The 12500-nt window shown below is 43.7% G+C and overlaps 1 protein-coding gene across 1 annotated transcript in view; it reads right to left on the reverse strand.

Moving 5' to 3' along the window:
* The window catches only part of LOC126990570 (ankyrin repeat domain-containing protein 65-like), a 172917-nt gene that overhangs the window by 72672 nt on the left and 87745 nt on the right, over window positions 1–12500 (reverse strand). Inside the window, exon 5 of the mRNA XM_050849181.1 lies at window positions 1578–1878. Coding sequence (XP_050705138.1) covers window positions 1578–1878 — 301 coding nt within the window. The remainder of the gene's footprint in view (window positions 1–1577; window positions 1879–12500) is intronic.

The following is a 12500-nucleotide window of genomic DNA, read 5'->3' on the forward strand; positions in this document are numbered from 1 at the left end:
TGGTAAGGCCAAAATAAGTATTGTATGTACCAAACTTCATTCAAGACGAGGCTACGAGCTTTTGTCGCCGGCCGCCGCCGTTGACACGCTAGAACGCATGCATACACACTCACATACGAACGCACGCTACAACGGCGAATTTCGGCGTTTCTTTCATTATAGTAAACACAGCCAGTTTGTTTGTTGGTCTGTTTAGTGTATCAGCCAAAGCTTTATAAACAATAAATGCAAAACATGCAGCATACAAGACAGGTATATATAGTGTAACAGTAATAGTATCATGGTATCGTACAGGTTATTGTACATCTGGCAGTCGGCAGCCGTTTCCGCTCGTTCCATAATGTATCGACTGTGTTTCAAAATGATTGGCGTCAGTTTCTCGAAATATTCGTGTGTAGCAAAATAACGAAGATTCATATGCTTCTTATTGATATCACTTGTTAATCTTGGGTATTTTCTGCGTTTATCTGTAGGACTGTTTTTCTTTTACACTTGATAATAATAAAAAAGTGTATCGTTTTGATAGAAGTGGCTCAGGGGGGGCCACATCTGCCCCCCCTCGGTGCTTGTAGTGTTAACATACAGTACGCAGACGACATAACACAGATAACTTGCCATGCAGGCAAATTACGAGCATTAATGGATAACAGGACACGGAATGAGATTAAATAAATAAACTACGAGAAAAAGTGGAAAGACTAACAAAGACAAGTTTAAAATAATACCACTAGCAGTATCAAAGAAGCATGAAATAACAATAGAAGGATCGGCTATAAAATACTCAGAAAGAGGAAACGTTCTGGGACTATCCATGACGCGTACAGGCATAGGGAAACACGTAGCAGAAAACAGAATCAGAGGAATAGAAGCCATAACGGATTTACAAAGATTTAATAACACACCAACTCACATCAAGCTGCGCATTATAGAAGCATTTATATTACCACTAATTCAATACCCCATCATCCCATTAGTAACAACAAGCGACACAAACAAAATGAAACTACGACGGATACAAAGCCAAGCCCTCCGATTTGCATTCAACGAAAGACACCCATACACAAAGAATACAGAAACACTACATGAAGAAGCAGGAATAGAACCAATAAACTACACTTTTCACACACAAGCCGACAAAATCTTCACCAAAACGAGAGCACTTCAGGATCACCATTTTACGAACCTCAAAGGCAACTATGAAAGACAGAAAAAACACTCATGGTTTAGGAAACAAAGAAATATCCTAGACAGAGGAACACCTGAAAACAAATACACAACATAACGCCAGGAAAAAAATATACTCAAATCCAAGACCAAAGCCATAGACGTCAGTACCTACACACCTAGATAGATATAAAACATGTACAAAGCAAGGCGGACAGCCCGCCACCTTTTATCTCTCCTACTTCCTTCCAATTTCCTCCAACTTTATCCTACCCTATCCCCCCTTCTTTCTCTCTTTTAACTATCCAAACATCCAAGCAGGGCCAAACCACCTTAACCACCATACCACCACCACCACTACTACCAGCACCACCACCACCTTAAAAATCACCACCACCACCACACCCACTCACCTCCATTGTCAACAGCCAGCGGGTCGGCACCAAGGCTGAGCAGCTTCTTTACCGTCGTCTTGTGGTTATTAGTGGCAGCCAGCATCAGTGGTGTTTGGTCGTCAGTGCCGCTGCCCTCCACGCTGAGCCCCGCCCCCAGCAGGCAGGGCAGGAGGTGGGCGCGGCCATGGCGGGCAGCAACTGCCACCAGGCACCACGATACACCAAAGGTAGTGGGGGTGATCACCTTGGGGTCTCCTCCCCTGGCGAGGACGTCCCTGACCTTGACCTCGTCTCCTGCCTCTACGGCGGTGATGAGCTCCTGTGTGTGTGTGTGTGTGTGTGTGTGTGTGTGTGTGTGTGTGTGTGTGTGTGTGTGTGTGTGTCGGGGAGACAAACACACACCACCGTTAATATTCACCGTCCAAAACACATTAAATGTATCAATAATTACTGACGACGAACACGACAACTTCCCTCAAGAGAAGCTTCAGAGGGGAAAGAATTATTGTAATAGTTTACGGAATATTACTGGTAATAATTGTAATGATAATAATAATAATAATAATAATAATAATAATAATAATAATAATAATAATAATAATAATAATAATAATAATAATAATAATAATAATAATAATAATAATAATAATAATAATAATAATAATAATAATAATAATAATAATCATAATGATAATAATAATAATAATGATCTAATAATAGTAATATTGGTCATTAACAATCCCAAAGGTAATGAGCCTTTTATCAGCGGCAGTAACAGCATCAATAGTGGCGGGGATAACAGTGACAATGTCAGTGCCAGTGGCACTGCTGCTGCCACTTCTGCTGTAGTCGGGTTTGGTCCATCCGTCCACTCGCGAGTGTGGGCGTGGCACACGCGCATTGCTGCCTCGTGATGGAGGGAAAAGCAACTGTGGCGATAAATATTCATTCCTTATTTGCAAGGATATGTTTGAATGTTTACGTATACAAAAAACATCACACCTTGGCATATAAATCGCAAACATGCCGATGTGCCTCGCTACTATGCCGTACAGCACACGATGGAAATAGCCAAGCCTCACATTAGTAATGTTTCTTGCTGCGTCAAGTATTAGCCACGTGATTTACATGCAAGGAATTATTAAAGAACATTTTTCTTACACTTAAGGAACCTGGTGTATATTTCTGTATCTTGAATGAAATAAAGGTTATTATTTTAAGCCTGTTGTTAGTTCGCGTATGATCTGCCTTCGCTGTCTGACACAAGCTTGTCTTTCGTGTGCCTGTATGGTGTGTTATCGATGCAGATCGGCGTGTTTGGGATGTACATAAGGACGTGTCATGGTTTCTTTGTACATAAAAACATTCATATATATTACTGACGAAAGTTTGACCATTAATCGCACGTGGCCAACGATATCGGACATGATAATTTTCACCCAATCATGAGCTACAATGCGCAGGTGCCACACCCATGGAGATTGACGCTGTGAGTGGACAGATAACATGAAACAACGTATAGAATGACTCCAGACTGGAGGCGGCAGAACGCTTAACCCTAGACCTTGCTATCATTTCCGATTGGGGTAAAAGGAACCTTGTGTCCTTTAATGCCTCAAAAACCCAATTTCTCCACCTATCAACTCGACACAATCTTCCAGACACCTATTCCCTATTCTTCGACAACACTCAGCTGTCACCTTCTTCAACACTAATAGCGTCTTCCATTTAGCGTAACCCGTTTCTGGGTCGTGATCTGGCGTGTTCCATTTAGCGGAACCTATCAGCTGACGCCGCAGCCTGCATCCATTTTAGAGGATCTGGGTGACCCGGAGGGACCCCACTGCCGAGCAGGGTTAGCCAGATCACTTTCGACCCAAAACCCAGGCCAGGACCAAGACTATCGCCGCCGCCGCCATTTGCATGCCTTATTTCCCATATTTGGGTATTTTTTGCTACAACCACTGCATCCAGGTGGTGCCTGGTGATCCGATATTGTAGGTACTGTAGCCAGTTACATACTTACCCATAGATATGTGCCGAAAACCATGAATAGTAAGTTAAAAGTGGTGCAGTGGGCGGGGGGTTGAAATTTTAATTTCGGGCCCAGCAAGAGGCCTGTAGTGGCTTTAAACGAAAACAGTTGGATGAATAGATGTGTGGAGAGCCATATATGTATGGCGGGGTAAGGGTTTTGTGGCCGGGCGAGGGAGGGGAGTGAAACGCGACGGCTGTGTTTTATACAGAACAGCACATATCCGGGTGTCACATTGGCGCTGTGTACAGGGGTAATGGGCTCCCTCCCACCACAGGCTCAAGGGCCAATGCGACGGAGATGAGCACCGAGGCCACGCGCTGCTATAGCATATGCCCCCAACTTCACCTTTACCTTACAGTGACTGACGTGTTTACTGCCGATACATGTTGATTTATTATTTATCATTACCTACCCAGTTAATTTTCATCATCATTGGTAACCCCCATTTATGCCTAATGTAAAGATGAATCGTTTGTTTCAGTGACTGTGTTATTTGGGTCACTGATATCACAAAAAAATACCAGTTAGGTTAGATTATCAATGAGTGAAGCAGTAACAGTTCAATATTATATCTAAATGGTAATCAATTGGGCAAAACTTAAGAATAACCACTCCAAACCAATATTCGTAGTAATTTAGCACGTGAAAGAATTATTATTATAATGCATTTTCGTATACGTTTTACCTTGGGGAGGGGCCAGGGGGGCAAGCCTCTTTAATTATAGAGTTAGGTGGCTCGGATTTTCTAAGTCCATTGTTATTGTTTCACAACCGCCTCTATACACAGACTGAGCCTCATACCTGCCTTGCAGTGCACCCTACAAACTAGTTCCTAAATCAGTGCGCGCAGGTCATAAAGTTCGGTTGGAGAAGATTAAATATATATATGACATGTGGCGTGGCCCGTCAAAACCTACGCGCCGCGGGACTGGGAGGGCGGCGGTGGGGGGAGGGGGGGGGGGGGCAGTATGCCCACTATCTGATGACACGCCTGACACTCGTCAACAGATTGAATGCTAGGTCACATTGGAATAGACTACAAGAGTATGCGTTAGGGACTTTCCTTACTTTCGAAACTTGGGAATTTTTCCTGATTTAGGGATTTTTCTAGGGAAATTTTAGAAGGCCATTTTTCAGTGATATGGGCTCCCCCCCCAATACCCCGGTTCCCCACAGGTCCCCAGGTTTGTCTTGGGGGGTAGGGGGGGCTGGGGTGGTGGAGGGGGTGGAGTGGTAGTTCTTAAGATTTACCACTAGGCCTGATAAGGGAGAATCCCATAACCCACTTGGCGAATGGGGTAACTCTTTGGCCGACTCGGTAAGGAGTGGCTCTCCCGTCACGCTGGTCGCGGGTTCAAGATAAGTACAAGATAACTAATACTGCGGCTATAGGTCCAAATAGGTTAAGTTTCCTAAATGACGAGTTTTGTTTAAAATTATTATCCATCATATTTTTGTTGCCGAGGTATAATTTGAAGGCATGAATAGTATTCCAATTGTTGTAGAAAGTATCCAATTTGGATTATCAATATACAGTCATCTATCAAAGGTGGCATATGCTGGGGTGTGTGTCGCCTCACCCACTCTACAACGCTAAGTCCGAGGGTCCCTCCGGACAAGTCTCCATGCAGGGCCCCCTTTCATCCTGAGTACCTCCTGGCAGGATTTATCAACTTGCTCAAGTCACAAACTCTGCAGGTGTCATTATTAGTTTCTTCTGATCTTAGAGTGAGTCAAAACTGTAAAGTTAACATGTACCCAGTTATGATAATCATTATTAATAGTTTCGTGTATTTTTTAATTCCGTGTCAACGTGTTCCATCAATGTCCTCAATCACACCTGGGAACCCAGCAATGTCTTGAAATTCAGTTTCTTTCTTGATTAATCTGTGTAATAAGAAAAAAAAATGTACCTGTTGATAATTGTGCTCAATGTTTTTATTAGTTAAATAAATGCATTTGTACAGTTGTTTTGCTTTATTTTCTTATGCCGGAGGATAGAATTGATCTTGATTTTTATGACCCTATTTGTCGTGAGTGAATGAGGGAGTTATAGTTCAGCAGTGGTATCATTAGGTAAGGGTGGAGGCATTTGATAAGCTGTGTGTTGTCTTGATCTTGACAAGTAATGCACAGGGCACCAGTACAGGTGCATAACACGGATATTTGTGTTGGCTGCTGGGGGAACTGGGGTGCCGAGTGTGTAGGGAAGGGAAATGAATAGGTGTACTACTAGTTAGTCTTGGTGTGTTGTAACAAGTGAGTGTGTATTTGTTTTCTGAATGAGTCTATTGTACCGCAATCTAAAGTCTGTAGGGGGAGGCTGTTCCAGTCACGTGTGGTGCGTGTAAAGTATGAGTCCGTACATGTGTCAGTGTTTGTGTGATATGTTTGGTATTTTTGGCTGAGTGTGTTCCGAGTACGCTGACTGTTTGCGTCCTGTAAGTATGTGTGTGGGTCAATGTCAATGTAAGTGTATGTGATCTTGTACAGAATTTTAAGTGTGTGTGTAATGGCCCGAAATGTACTACAATGGTAATGGTATTTTTCCCCATGTAAATAGAGTTAACCTGGGGTGTTTGCGCAACCAGTTATATATGTATGTGGGTTTCTCATGAGAGAGAGAGAGAGAGAGAGAGAGAGAGAGAGAGAGAGAGAGAGAGAGAGAGAGAGACAGAGAGAAGTTTGAGAGAGAGAGAGAGAGAGAGAGCGAGAGGGAAGAGATGGGGGCTGAAACAAAGAGGCCTGTTGTGCTCCCATATCTCCCCTACAATCTGTAGTGTCAACAAAATTCAGAGGTGTCAGGGGTCAAAACAGGGTATCGTTGCCAAAAGTGGTTAATCTGCCTTCTTTTAATTATTGTGGGAGAACGGTAAATATGTATAAAGGAAATAAAATACCAGTGACCTTATATTGATATTGGAGGCCTACCAAGGAAATCTCAGGTCTCAAGCAGGCCTAACCTGCGGTCAGCTTGTCACTCCGTGACGTCACACCAAGGCATTTTGGGGCCGAGACTAACGCCCCTTCCTCGCACTAGGTTGTGGGAGCGAGCTCATTCTCACGAGCGACATCGCCCCTTTCAGGTGAGGAAAGAACTGTTCACGGTGTTCAACTCACTTTGGCTATAATATTATAACCGAGACTGGATTCTCACGAGCGACATCGCCCCTTTCAGGTGCGCCAAAGGCAAGCCTGACAGATGGAAAGCTGGGCGTCGTCCAGACCAAGGCCAACATGCAGCAGTAAACACTTTTGAAGCTGCGTTGTGGGGGATTGCCTGTGGCAGGGTGTGTGAAGAGAGGAAGGAAGGAGAAGGCCAAAAGGGTGGTATGTGTGTCGTTCTCAGGGGTAACAATGGATAAGCGCATACACTCACTAGTTTTAGTTAGGACTTAAGGTGTGGAATGGTGGGGTCTGTGTTTCCCCGTGTGGGTGGAAACAGTTATTATGTTGGTGCTACTTATTGCCATGTGTGCATGTTAGTTTAAGGTGTTTATGTTAACCTGTATTCATGGTATTTACAAATGTAATTAATGATGCAAGATACGTAAGCTAACCTCTAATAAGTGGACCCTGTCCTATGACCCTTAGTTCACCATCAGAATCTCTAAACAATAATTACCTCAAGAAACTATCTTAAAGTCGTGTTACCTATATTACTTGGACAGGTGATGATCCTGTGTGCGATAATGGTGCCTTATAAGACTGGGCGAATAAACTACTAATTTTACTCTGTGGTTTAAATGATCAATAATTAATTCTACTTTGAGGTATAATGAACCTACATAATTAATTAAAAAGAGTGCCCATGAACGGCACGACATGTGCTTGTCTGCACATGTGAAGAGGTTACATATTAATCTGTTGTTTGATTTGTTATGATGCCTGGTGTTCAAGTTCATTGTTTATAATGAACCGAACCACCTTGGTGTTGATTAGTGCTAACTTATAAATGTTTTTGTGTGTGTGTGTAAGGATCCCACACCGTGGAGCAGCATGCTAGTGTTGGTCTCACAAGTGTGTTGCTCATCAGCGCTTATTTGTCTCTGGCCCTTAAGCCTGCGTCAAGTGAGAACCTATTACCCTGGGACACAGGCAAGTATCTAATGTCTAAGTTGAAAGAGTTTGCTTTCCCGGAAAACCCATTTATCCATCAGCCTGATAGGGTATCAGGACACCTCTCCTCCCGAAATTGATCTTTCTTTCGGCCACCTCTTTTAATTATTTTTTGGGAGCAGCGAGTAGCGGGCTTTTTTTTATTGTTTTCTTTTTTTGTGCCCTTGAGCTGCCTTCTTTGTTGTAAAAAAAAAAAGGGAAGATGAACAGGTGGTGTGCCATCTGCCTAGGCTGGGCCTATGAATTTTAGAGTATAAGAGTCGACATTAAGATGGTACAGCAAGACACAAACTATAGGGAATAGACTGGCATGTAGGAGACTGGGGGAACAAGCTGATGTTTAAAGCAAGAACGAGAACCCCGCAGCTAAATGGCAGGAATAGGGAAGGGGGAAGCCAAAACTGTAGTTGTAGGACAGGGGAGAAAGAATCAGTGGAACACCTAATAGTAGAATGTAGCAACTATGAGAGGCAGAGAGGGGAGTTATTAGTAGCACCAGGGAGGAGTGGGCTAAGAGGCTGGAGGGGGACAACGGGGCCATCGCACGGTACGTGTTGGATGGAGATGCAGTGCTGGGAAAAAGGGCACAAATGCTTGAATAAGTGCACGGATAAGCAATGTCAGTAAGTTATTCCAGCAACAAACTGAAAAGTAAAGTGTGATAGTGTATTGCAGTGAAGAAAAATTAAGCTACACAGCACAATTGAAAGGAAAAGTGTGTGAATAAACAGGAGAGACGCCCGAGAGGAGGAGGACAGGTCAAAAGAAGAAGAGGAAGAATGTTTGTTTACATATCCGCCTAAATACGTTCCATTTACGGCGCGAAAACCCGGACCAGGGTCTGGCTTTAAAGCCGAACCTGGTTCCGGGTTTTGTGTCAAATGGAAGACGCCTTTAATATCCTCGGTCTATCCTTAGCTTAAAATCTCAACTGGAAACTTTACATCCTTTCTATTACTAAATCAGCTTCCTCGAGGTTGGGCGTTCTGTATCGTCTCCGCCAGTTCTTCTCCCCCGCACAGATGCTTCCAATATTGGGGACTTTTCCGCCCTCGTATGGAGTGTGGATCTCACGTGTGTGTGTATGTGTGTGTGTGTGTATGTGAGGTGGAGGCTCCACTCACACAGCTCTTCTGGACAGAGTGGAGTAAATGGCTCTTCGTCTCATCAACTTTCCTCCTCTTACTGACAGCCTTTTACCTCTTAAATTTCGCCGCCATGTTGCATCTCTTTATCTTCTATCGATATTTTCATACTGACTGCTCTTCTGAAATTGCTAACTGCATGCCTCACCCCCTCCCGCGGCCCCGCTGCACACGACTTTCTACTCATGCTCATCCCTATACTGTCCAAACCCCTTATGCAAGAGTTAACCAGCATCTCCATTCTTTCATCCCCTTCAGTGGTAAACTCTGGAACATTCTTCCTTCGTCTGTATTTCCTCCTGCCCATGACTTGACCTCTTTCAAGAAGAGTGTATCAAGACACCTCTCCACCCGCCAGTTCTTTTCCCCCGCACAGCTCCCCTCCATATACAGGGGCCTTGTCCGTCCTCGTATGGAGTATGCATCTCACGTGTCGGGGGCTACACACATAGACTACACCTCTTTTATGTAGAGTAGAGTCAAGAGGCTCTTCCTCTCATCAAGTCTTCTACCTCTTAAATTCCACCGTCGTGTTGACCCCTCGCGGCCCCACACCACATGACTCAAGCTCATTCCAATAGTGTCCAAATCCCTCATGGAGGAGTTAACCAGCATCTTCACTCTTTCATCCCTCACGATGGTAAACTCTGGAACAATCTTCCTTCATCTGTATTTCCTTCTGCCTATGACTTGAACTCCTTCAAGAGGAGAGTACCAGGACACCTCGCCAACCGAAATTGACCTCTCTTTTGACCACTTCTCTTGACTCTTTATAAGAGCAGTGACTTACGTTTTTTTTTTATATTATTGTATTGATTGATTGTATTGTATTGATTGATAGGGACCGATGGGGGGCAGATTGTATGGTTGGTGAGGAGCAGTGTGGGGTTAGGAGCGGCAGAGGGTACATGGATCAAGCATTTGAACATAAGAACATAAGAAGAACATAAGAGCATGGGGAGACAGCAAGAGGCCTAGTGGCCTACATCGGGCAGCTCCAGATCCCCCCCCCCCCCCACTACCACCTGTCATCCTCCTCCATGTAGCTATCCAGTCTACTCTTAAAACAAGCTATCGTCTCCGCATACACTATGTGATTGCCGAGTCTATTCCATTCCCCCACCACTCTATTACTAAACCAATGCTTGCCTGTTTGCCTCCTAAATCTATACTTTTCTAATTTAAATCCATTACTGCGTGTTCTATCCTGCTGGCTAATTCTCAGTACTTTACTTATATCGCCATTGTTGTAACCCTTCACCCATTTCAATAATTCTATCAGATCTCCCCACACTCTTCGTTTGTCAAGTGAATATAAATTGAGATGTTTCAGCCTATCTTGATATGGGAGGATCCTCAGTCCCTGAATCATCTTGGTCATCCTCCTCTGAGCTGATTCTAGCAAGTTGATATCCATTCTGTAGTGTGGGCACCAAAACTGGACAGCATAATCTAAGTGTGGCCTAACTAACGCTAAATAGAGTCTGAGGATGACCTCTGCACTTTTGTTGGCTACCGTCCTGTTAATAAAGCCTAATACCCTGTTAGCCCTATTCCTCGCACTAATACATTGCCTCCTTAGTTTTAGATTAGAGTTCATTTACACTCCAAAATCCCTTTCACACTCTGATCTGCCTATTGCTGTGGAGTCTAAACTATGCCCGTGTAATGGGTTGCGTGTTCCTACACTTAGCACGCTACACTTGGTGATGCTAAAATCCATCTGCCATTTATCTGACCAAGCTGACAGTTTGTTGAGATCCTCCTGCAGTGCTCTAGCATCCTCCCTTGTCCTAATTGTGTCTCCTATTTTAGTGTCATCCGCAAATTTAACTATGTCACAAGTTATCCCATTGTCTGTTCATTGATGTAGATAATGAATAAAAGCGGGCCTAAAACTGATCCTTGGGGAACCCCACTGGTAACATTATCCCATTCGGATTTTTTACCGTTAATGGTAACCCTCTGTTTCCTGTCGCAAATCCACGCCCTAGTCCAATCATAAACCTTCCCTCCTATTCCATGAGCCCTGACTTTATTTAACAGTCTCTGGTGAAGTACCTTATCGAAGACCTTACTAAAATCAAGATAAACTTCATCGTAACTCTCATCATTGTCAGCTGCCTTGTATACTCTATTGTAAAAGGATAAAAAGATTAGTGAGGCCCGACTTTCCTAAACCCATGCTGTGAGTCGTGTATTAAATTATGTCTGTCAATATGGTCCCTAATACTATCTGCTATTATTGAATCAAGCATTTTACCTATAACTGACGTCAAACTGATCGGCCTATAGTTTTGCATAGAAGATTTGTCTCCCTTCTTAAAGATTGGAATAACGTGTGCTTGCCTCTATGAAACAGGCACCACCCTATTGTGTAGCGACTTCCTAAAAACTTCTGTTAGCTGCCCACTGATTTCAGCTTTACATTCTTTTAATACCCTGGGAAAAATTTCATCTGGCACTGGCGCCTTAGTAACTTTGAGTCTATCTATCTATCTAATCACGACCTCCCTACTTACGTTCATGACGGTTAATCTTTCCACCTCTTCTCCCCTGAAGATCTGTTCTCCTTGAGGTATATCGTCTAATCCTTCTTCGGTATATACAGTTAAGAAATATCTATTTATCGCCTCACTCATTTCCTCATCTGTGTTTATCAGTGATTCTCCTGACTTAACCGGTCCTATCTTATCCCTAACCTTGGTCTTATAAAGTTGAAAGAAACCCTTTGGATTGGCCTTTGCTCATAATTACGTTTTGCTACACGCGTGTTCTTCTTTACTGTTCTAGCTAAGTCGTTGTAACTGTCCCGTAGGTGAGTCTCCCCTTCTCTTGATTCTAACATATAGTCCTTTTTTTTCTTCCTATTTCAGTTTTTAGCCTGTCTGCCATCCATCGCGGGTAATTACCTGTTGACCTGACTTCCCTGTGAGGTATAAACTGTTGCTGCCCTAGTTTAATATCCCTTACCAGACTATTGTACTCACCCTCCAAGCTACTGACCTGACTAGTGACCTCACCAGAGATTAACGCCCCTCCCTGCTCTGGGTCCTGCCCTCCTTCTGATCTCACTCCCCTAATCCTAATCTTGACTCACTTTCCCTTCGCTGAAATCTTCATCTTGGGAGATTTCAATGTTCACCACCAGCTTTGGCTTTCATTCTCTTTCACTGACCAGCCTGGTGAACAAGCCTACAACCTTGCTCTCCTCAACAACCTAGAGCAGTTGGTTCAGTATCCTACACGTATTCCCGACCGTCTTGGAGAAAGGCCCAACATTCTAGAACTCTTCCTTACCTCTAATCCTTCTGCTTACTCAGTCAAACTGTTCTCTCCGTTGGGCTCCTCTGATCATAATCTTTCTGTTTCCTGTCCTATTGCTCCTGTACATCCTCTGGACCCACCGAAGAGGCGATGTTTCTGTCATTTTGCTTCAGCTCGGTGAGACAACCTGAGAATGTACTTTTCCGATTTCCCGTGGAATGATTACTGCTTCCACGAGAGAGACCCCTCTGTGTGTGGCCAGCGCATCTCAGAGGTGATTGTCTCTGGAATGGAGGCATACATTCCACGTTCTTTCTCTACTCCTCATGCTAAAAAGCCTTGGTTTAATCATGCTTGTTCTCGTGCTATTAA

This window comes from Eriocheir sinensis, unplaced genomic scaffold (genome assembly GCF_024679095.1).
Source record: "Eriocheir sinensis breed Jianghai 21 unplaced genomic scaffold, ASM2467909v1 Scaffold177, whole genome shotgun sequence".
In the NCBI taxonomy this organism is placed as follows: Eukaryota; Metazoa; Arthropoda; class Malacostraca; order Decapoda; family Varunidae; genus Eriocheir; species Eriocheir sinensis.